The sequence below is a fragment of the Belonocnema kinseyi genome, chromosome 3 (genome assembly GCF_010883055.1).
Source record: "Belonocnema kinseyi isolate 2016_QV_RU_SX_M_011 chromosome 3, B_treatae_v1, whole genome shotgun sequence".
NCBI classification, from domain to species: Eukaryota; Metazoa; Arthropoda; class Insecta; order Hymenoptera; family Cynipidae; genus Belonocnema; species Belonocnema kinseyi.
The window spans coordinates 14223073-14232926 of record NC_046659.1 but is presented as its reverse complement, the minus strand read 5'-3'; the positions used below and the strand labels follow the sequence as shown (position 1 = coordinate 14232926).

The following is a 9854-nucleotide window of genomic DNA, read 5'->3' as shown; positions in this document are numbered from 1 at the left end:
AATACAGGAAAATTGGGTTTTTAAAATTCTTAATCATGTAACTGTATTTGCTATAAAACTCAATTTTGTTAATAAATGTTTAGTATTCAATCCAAGGGGAAATGATCAAAGCGTATTGCATCAGTTAATTAATTATTTATTCAACGATTACTTGAGAAAATGTGAATTGATTTTCACTTCTCATTATATGCGGTTTGAATTTTCCCGCCACCATCTTTGAAACATTGCAATGTTTCACGAGACCTTGAAAGTTTCATTAAACTTTTCATTGAACCAAAGTTTCATGAAATTTTACAACCCTAAAAAAATCGATTTCTAAATTTTAATCCGAAAGCTTAACAAAGGACACTTCATTGTCGGCTACCTAATTTCGATAGCCTCTCTGCTTGTTATTTATGATCGATTTCAATTTCAGCTTCTCTGATTTTTATTAATCGTCGTATTTTTATTTCAATTTCGGAAAGGACATTTTAAAGCCTTTCGATCATTTAAGCAAGCTACCTGGATCTTTAAAAATACCTACCAGAGTGCCTGCGAGAATTTCTCAGAGCTTCTCAGAATCTGAGAATCTTTAGTATATATTCTTGATTCCTATCGGTAGGGAATTGTTTTTTACAATCTGTTACTTTCGTAATATAATTAATGTATGAAGAGTGGAAAGCGAGAAGGTGGCAAGTGACAACAATTTTTTGCAAGTGGGGTTTTTTTGTTTCAGAATAATAAATACTCAAAAATTCAAATACACGTAGAGCAGAGGTTTTCAGCGATGGGAAATTCGGCTGAAAATACTCATTTGCAAGATGTTTCATTTCCACAACTATGCTGCCTCAGGGTAGCGCCCCATGTTTGCAGAATTGCGTTGTGTTTTGCTTAATGCGTCAAATCACTAGACATTTCAGCCTATCACAGTGCTTCTCTGAATAACTAGGAGAATATTATTCGCTGAAATTTCTAGTGAATCAATGCATTACGCAAAACGCAATGCAATTCTGCAATCATGGGACGCCAACCTTTGCAGACTGTTCAAAGTTATATTAAATGCTGTCGGCGTGACTGGAACGAAACGGGGCCCTCATTGACATATACATATGGACCGGAAACGCTGTGGGGAGAAGGGAAATGGACTGTAGAGAGAGAAAAAAGACATGAGATTTAGTCTGGTACTATGGCACACTATGTTTATTCCATCAGCTGGGCAAATGGGTTCTCGAGTACACTTAATGCCCGAACAAAATGGTAAATACTGATGATTATTCTTGATAATCCTTTATGTTATTATGAAATGTATATTGTACTCCGCTGCAAGAAAATACGGGCTTTGCACCACACGTATGATGCAACTGCATCGTCAAAGGAAAACAATTTCGCGACATAGTGTACACGTTTTAACTTTTACTCTTTGGCGTTTAATGTTTGCCATGTATGTAGATAGGTAGTACATGAATGTAGATCTTCTAAAGAAGAATTAATTTTTATTTCTTGTCAAATTTTGCTCAAAAGAAAGAAGTTAAAATAAGATAATAAAGCATTTTGTCTTCTCTACTAATAAAAAATACATCAAATCAGTGAAGAATTTTTTTAAAACAATTTTAGTTTATTTAAACATTTAAGAATATTCTTAAAATTCTAATTAGAACATGAAAATATTTCAATCTTTCGAATAATAGCAAAAATTAAATAATGTAGACAAAAAATTGTTTAAACAAATTAAATTCGTTTAAGCATTTAGGTGTTTTCATAATAAACGAATTAGTAATTACAAATAATAACATTTGTGTTAAATCAATGGGAACGTGTTAAATGAATGGGAAACTGTATGGTATTTGCGCCACCCCTAAATATTAACGGATTTTGCTCAAATTTGAAATTTTTTTGGAGACATTTTAACAAAAATGAGAGGTGAAAGCAGAGAAATTCGAAACATAATGTACACGTAATGTACGAAACATAATGTACACATAATGAAAACTGATTTTTATTATAAGCACTACTTTCTTCCAGATATAAAAAATCGTACATTAATACGATTACGTAATAAAATTCAACATCGAACTGCTGTTTTGCCCTATGAAACGTTTGCCTATTTGCCCAGCTGATGGAATAAACATGGCGGAACATATTACTCTCCTTTATAGAGCCTTAATGAGATATAGACCTGTCTTTTTCTGTTCCAGGACTGTGTCAAGTGAATCAGGGGCCCCGGGTATTGCCGTAATATTCTGCACGGTTAATTTTTTTGTAGCAATAGACCTTTTTATTTAAATTCGGAAATAGATAGTGCACATGCGTGGCCGCCATGACAGTACCCGCGAATTCAAAGGTTTCGGCCCTACTCTTTAAAATGTATGTAAATTGAGAGTCCTTATTTTTTTTAATGTGATAATTTCGTATTTAGTGAATATTGAAAGAATAATAGTGTAGAGTATCTCAAAAGTGATTAATACGAAAAAATCTATTGTATGGAAAGTGAGTGCAAGCAAAGATATTAGATGTTTGGGGCAAGATTTGTTGGTTATGATTTCAATATCGTGAGTCGCTGTAATTGTAAGGCGTGCGAACACAAGAAACATTAGTGCAATAGTACCATTCCCTAAAATAATTTTGAATGAAAAAGATGTGCCAGGAGCACAGTTAGTGCCAAATTTAAGTGTAGAAGGGCACAGCAGTGCACTACTAAGAAGATGGTTGCAGTTTCGGAAGCAACCAACTGATGGAAAAAAGAACGAGTTAGTGGCAAGGTGAGGTTATGTTTTGGTAAACATACTTTGTTTGTGCTTTTTTGTCAAACTATTTTAGTACTTAACGATGATAAATTTACAAATAATAAGTATTTTCTGTAAGATTTACTTTTTGCTTTTAATTTCTCTTTTTGTGTTGAAAAGTCAATCGGAATCTGCATGTTTGAAAATTCAAGTTTTTGTGAAAATTTTGTCTTCCCGGTAATAAGCGTAGAATAGAGAAAAATTAATATTTTGAGATTTCAGCGCAAAAGTGAAGATTATTCTAATATTTGCAATGCGTAATTTTTCCATCTGTTGAAAATGCCACAATAAGAATAAGATACCGTCTAAACTTATTCACTTCTATTTCCATAGCGACTGCCACACAGTTTTCTATTCTCACAACGAGAAAGTGTTTTCAGTATAGTTAATTCCATATAATTCTAATGGTAACACACTTGAAAGAGGTATTTTTTATTCCTCAGAAGTGGTAATACTTTGATTTTATTTAATTGCTTCTAATAAGTTCACAAAATATGTGTGATAAGTTGTTTTAATTCCTTCATGCGGAATGTAAACTCTGAAATTTTTATTCTCACCAATTCAACTCTGCCTCTGCAGAGTTAAAATTATTAAAATTCACAAATTTGCATAGATTTCTTTGTTTCCTTTTTTAAGACGTTTAAATAAATTATCAAAATATGAATAAATATAAATTTAAATATTTTTCGAATTTATAAATCATAAAAAGATTTAATAATGAAAAATAGGTTAAATAAATGCTGTCGTTATATTTTACTAAGACGATTGAGAGGATAGGATTTGTACTTTTTCTGTTCCCACTGGGGGATTTTTAGATGGAGGAAAAATCGCGTATTCATAGGAATACAAATTCTTAATTTTTCTGAATTCAACGCTTGTTACTGGGGTTTTAATTTAAAATTTCACCTGCTCTAGTATAATTCAACTATTTTTTTAGAAAATTAAGTTTTTGTTAACAATTCTTCTTTTGGCGTTGGAAAATGAAGTAGAATCTTCTTTACATAAAAATTGTACTATTTAATATTTCTTTTACAATTTATCTGTTTAACAAAAAGTTTCATCTTTCTTGAATTCACTATTTTGTAGAAAATGTACGTCTTTTTAAAAGCTTATGTTTTGGTTTTGAAAAATGAACTACAATCTTTTCTAGATTGAAGTTCAACTAAAAGAAAAGTGTGTAGTTCTTTATTAAAAACTTATTTCTTATAGTACAAATTTCATCTTTCTTGGATAGAAATGCAACTATTTCGTACAGAGTTATTCAAATATTTTGTTAGAAATTAATTAAAGTTGCATTTTCAAACAAAAAAATTAAATTTCTTCTATAACAGATAAAGTTTTAAATCAAAAAGGTAAATTTTCAAAAAATAGTTGAATTTTCTGTTGAAAAAGAATTTAGTCCAGTTTTCAAGATGAAGCGATGAATTTTTTTAACAAGAAATAATTTTCTACCAAAATAAGTTGAATTTTTAATTCAAATAGACGAATTTTTCACCAAAAAGGATGACTTTCTAACGAAATTGTTGAATTCCCTGGCAAATAGTTGCATTTTTATAGAAAAAATAGGGAATTTATCTTAAAGCAGAAGAATTTTTTATTTTAAAAAAGTTGAATTTTAATCCAAAAAAGATTCCAGTTAACTCAGTGACATCAAAAACTTAATTTTTGCAACGAAAAAATTAAGTTTTTGCGAACAAAATTGAATTTTCAATCCAGAAAGACGTATTTTTCAACCAAAATTCACTTCTAGTTCAACTCATTTCAACTAAAAAACCTATGTAGAATTGTTAAAACCTTATTTCTGATAGTACAAATTTCGACTTTCTCGGATAGAAATGCAACTATTCCGCAAAGAGTTATTCAACTATTTTGTTAGAAATCAATCCTTTTTTTTTTGCAAAACTTAGCTTTGGATTGAACATTTAAATGTTTTGGTAGAAACTTATTCTGTTTTAAAGTCAACTGTTGGTGGAGAAGTCAAAAATTTAGTTCAAAAGTCATCCTTATTGATAAAAATGTCTTTTTTTGGGTTTATAAATACAATTTTTTTCGTAGAAACTTGTGTCCCATGTAAATATGTATATATATATTTTACTTTTTGGTAAAAAATTAGACAGGGTTACTAGACATTATCAGACATGGCTTATAATCCGTTACGTAATTTATGTACGGCCCCTCTTGTGTTTCACTGGAAAATAATATACTTTTTTTACAGTGTCAAAATGTGTATTAGGACTGGCAAGCTTGTACACCCGTACATAGATAATGGCAAGTGGTTCGCCATGAAAGAGCAAAATGTGAGGGCCAGGGCTTTGCGGGACAAGAAGATAAACGAGTTTCCTGTACTTTGGTGGAAGTTCCGTCACAGGAAATACCTGAAAATTACAATTATGGCTCCATCTTCAACCATTTGGTGTCCTCATGCATTCTAACAGAAGAAGAAAATAATAATTTTCCGCATGGAAATAAAGAAAATGTCACTGAAGATTACAGTACATCTAAGCCGCTGAATAGAGATCTACAGTACTTCGACTCTGGGCACGTAACAAACATAGAAGATTCTGTCACGATTGAAGAAAACCAGTATTGTGTCAAAGCAAATGTCTTGGCTTCGTACAAAGTTAATTTAAAGTACGAAGTATTCATTATGTTGGAGAAGCAGACAGGGGATGTGCTAGATGCGCGATGCCAGTGCAAGGCCTCATCAATGGGACGATGCAGCCACGTAGCAACACTTCTGTATGCTGTCCTAGATTTTAAAATGATTTTAAAATCTGACAAAGCATGCACGAGCACATTGTGCAAGTGGAATAGAGGCCGGAAAAGTAAACTTCCGGTCAAAGTAGATGAGAACCAGTATAATAAAAAAGTTGTTCCTGTGAAGATGAAATCCTTCAATCCTTGCCCCGGAAAAAATATTCAGTTCAGCATTGCAGGTGTAAATTCTTTTATGGCCACAGTTCAAAAAGTATATAAAGCTTAGACAGCTGGACCAATGTTAGATATGCTGTTGGATCGCGATTATGAAGATTACCAGCGAGATCTGTCACGGAAGAGTGATATGCTGGAGATGGTGAGATACCTTAAAAACTCACTTTTGTTTGGTGCGAAAGGTCCTTTGGAAATAACGGACGGTTTGCAGGGTACTTCTAAAAAGTGGAAGAAATTAAGGCAGCTATTAATTACAGCTTCCAACATCAAAACATTTACGCGCCCACACCAATTTTTTCTCAGTCATTAGCTTACGGAAGAATAAATGAGGATGTTGCTAAAAAAGAATACGAAAATGTCAGAAGAAGCATGTCTTTTGAAATTCAGGATACCGGTTTATGGGTGAATCCGAAGGACCCCGGATTGGGGGCATCGCCTGATGCTCTTGTTTACGATTCGGTCACGAAATCGTCTCCCTTCGGGCTATAGGAAATAAAATGCCCAAAAGTGTTGGAAAATTTGAAACCAAGAGAAATTTATAAGTTAAACAAAGACCAATTAGCACGTTTCTGTTGCACTTTAGAAGGCGAAGAATTAGTCTTGAAACAGAGTAATGATTATTACTATCAGATCCAAACACAAGTGATCGTAACGGAACGTACGTGTTGCGATTTCATGATTTGGACGCCTCTTGATTTTCATGTTTAGAGGATAAATATTGATCATGAATTTGCCAAAAAAAGTTACTGATGCTGCTATGCAGTTCCATACAAATATTTTAGCTCCAGAATATTTCGAAATGCGTGTACCGAGGGAATTAATACCCTTTGATTTTTCGTTTCAAGACGGACTTTTCGTGTCTAAAGTAGCACAAGACAAATCGAATCGTGCAATGTTACGTTGAACATTAGATACCTTAAACAATTTATTAGAATAATGGGAAATGCGTTTACGGAGGGAATTAGTAAGTTTACTTTTTCGTTACAAGACTGATTTGTCGTTCCATAATTAGTACAGGGCAAAGCAAATGGAATCTTGCAATATTTATTTTAAGTCACATATATTTAAACATTTTTAACCATATGGTAGAAATGAAAGAATTACTACAAAAGGGAAATACCTGCAACATCCCTGACTATTGTACAACTTCACAGCAATTAAATTCATGTAATATTATGCATAAGATGTTAATAAAACGAAATGCTACATCGGCTGATTCCGCGTTTTAAAAAAATTAAAAGGACAAGCAATTATACTCGTGTGATATTAAATTTAAGAGGTTACGTGTACTAAACGCTAAATGTACTGATTCAGCATTTCGAAAATAAAAAAAAAAGCAATGGAAGTCGTGTAACATCAAAATGAAGACGTTAATTAGTTAATTAGGCGTAGTAAATTGTAATGTAGCAGTTTAAGCTCCCATTATAAGGCTGCAACTTTGGAGTAATGCTTATAGTAAGTTGTGATCTTGTACACATGTACCTGAAAGTATAATCAATAAATGATTGGGCCTAACTTGTGCCAGCTTTGTTAAATTAAAAAAGGAATACATTTTACTTTTAACTGTCACAACCTACCTCTTTTACTAAAGTACCTTTACGTAAAGAAAAAAGATCAAATATTGCGAAGGATTGTTTTATTCCTCCATTCAATGACATTAGAACTAGTAGGAGAGACAAACGAACGATTTACATTAGAAATTACATGGGAAGTAGTATGAGAGACAAACGAACGTTCGACATTAAAAATTCCATTAGAAATAGTATGAGAAACAAACGAACGATTGACATTAGAAATTACCTTAGAAATATTACGAGAGACTCGACTGAGACGAATCGACTGAGTAAAATTTAACGAAAGCATTCATTTAACCTATTTTTCACAATTAAATCTATTCATAACTTATAAATTCGAAGAATATTCAAATCCTATTCTTATTTTTTATTCAACGCTTATTACCGGCTTAATAAGAATTATACAACTTATCCCTCGTCATATACAATTGGTTCTTGAAAATTTACAAGACATGCGCAAACAAACACTAATTGCGATATTATTCCTTTCATGCTTAATGGAATAGTCATTTGCAAAATGCGAAACTGTTTTAGTCTACCAACTGCATGTTCAACTTAAATGCGTCCTTTAGCAACTTTCTTCGTTGCGATTTCCTTTTGTGCTGTGAAACGATTTCTTTGCCTAAGGAATGGTGGTATGTTCAGAGATGCGCCTACACTTTCGACAAGGTCTTCGATAGTAAAGCCTCTATCTGCAAGAACAACCTCGCCGGGGTGTAAAAGATCGACTAGTTTAGATTTAATGACGATTTCGCGATCTGAAATTGCCCCTTCATAAACGTCAGAAAGAAAGCTTATGGCACCGTTCGGAGTACAGCCAAGTAACACTTTAAATGTCGTATGACCTTTATACTGTGAAAATAAATTTCCTTGATGCGCAAAATTCGCGGGTGCCTCGCAAAAGAATTCAGTGCAGTCTAAAATAACTCGAATGTTTGTAAAGTTTCGAAATATTTTCGGTAAATATTTTGCTACTTGCCGGCGACTGGCAAACATTTTTAGCCTTAAGCTTTTCGAAAAATGCAGATACAAATATTGGATCCATGTAATATTTATAGAGCTCAATAGCCCAACACGAACTTCAAACCGGTATGACATGTCTTCGAGAAGTAACCCACATCTTAAGCGAGTAAGAACAAGAATTAATTCCTGCAAAGGTGTTAATTTACGTCTCGCTTTATCTTTTTCGTTAGCATTGCTTTTACGACTCGAACCCCAGTAATTTAAACTATTCGCGACATCGCCGATGAACGACATTATAACCTTGATGTACTTAAAATGTGAACCTGTGTAAAATATACATTTATCATTATCGTTTCTTCGAATCGCTGAGCATAAGTCTTTGAATTTTCTCGAATGAGGTCTTCGAACAGGGATTTTTTAATGACTCTTCAATGACAAGTGGCTCGATCAATTGCTTTGATGTCTGAATGCCTGTAGATCTAACTTTAGGTACTTTCATGGCACTTTGAGTTCTTGAAGAGTCTCAAAATCTGTCTGTGTTCCTGCAGAAGAAAAAGCCTGCTCCCTCTCATTACTTTCAGATTCCATGGCCATGCTTTGCATCTCAGTAGAAAAATTTGGCTCAGGATCACGGAATGCTTTGACTTCTTCGAATTCGACATCAGTTGAATTCGTTTCTCTGCTCTTCTCTTCTTCAGTAAAGCAACTGGTCTCTATACTAGAAGTAGATTCCTCAGACTTCAATGAGAATTGTTGATACTTTTGCTCCAAGCTCCTTCTAGACTTTTGTGTTTTCTGAAAAAAGGAAATATTTATGAAAGTGACAACAAACATAAAAAATGTGTATAGATGAAAAGAACCAACAACCAATGAAAACAGACAACATCAAAGTTGGCTGTCCTTATTTTCACAAAGTAAAGTTCTTACAACTTCGAAACTTTTTAAAAAAGGAAGAGTTGTAATAGAAATTAAATGTGTAAAAAACGTCGCCGAGTACCTGGCAAAAGTTAATTGTAGTTAAAATAGTTTAAAAATGCTTCGAATGCTTTAAAATTTCATTTCAAAGTCTTCAAACATTTACATGTTGTTCGACATTTGTAAAAAACTTTAAATTATTTAAAAAAATTTTTTCAGAAGCTGTAAACAACTTTAAAAATTATTCGAATTTTTCCTAAAACTTTGTTAAAATCCTGCCCAATGGAACGAATGTCCTTACGATCTTCTATATTCATTCTTGAGAATTTTATACATTTTCTAAATCTTCTTTAAATATTCTCTCTAAATTAATTAAGTAATGTTTGTTTATTTTTCTGAAGCCTTTTTAAAATTCTTAAAAAGCTTCTAAATCATTTACAATTTTTAACTAAATTTGTTTTTTTTTCAAAACTTTTATATATTTCTTCAAGTTACTCCAATTATTGCTAAGAACAATAGATGTTCAATTGTTATTTATATATAAAAATTCAGCAATGGGACTAACAAGTGACATTTTTAAAAACAAAATAAATTACAGTTCTATGGTTTTTTATTTACCAGGTGTATACATATGAAACCGGTATTTTTTCAAGAAAAAAACACATTTATTTCAAGAGAATGATAACAAATATTTTATTCAAAGTATGCG

General features: G+C 32.4%; 1 protein-coding gene across 1 annotated transcript in view; it reads right to left on the bottom strand.

Moving 5' to 3' along the window:
- Positions 1–7291: 7291 nt before the first annotated feature.
- The window catches only part of LOC117169724, a 69123-nt gene continuing 66560 nt past the window's right edge, over positions 7292–9854 (bottom strand). Inside the window, exon 3 of the mRNA XM_033356228.1 lies at positions 7292–9025. Coding sequence (XP_033212119.1) covers positions 8726–9025 — 300 coding nt within the window. The 3' untranslated portion in view covers positions 7292–8725. The remainder of the gene's footprint in view (positions 9026–9854) is intronic.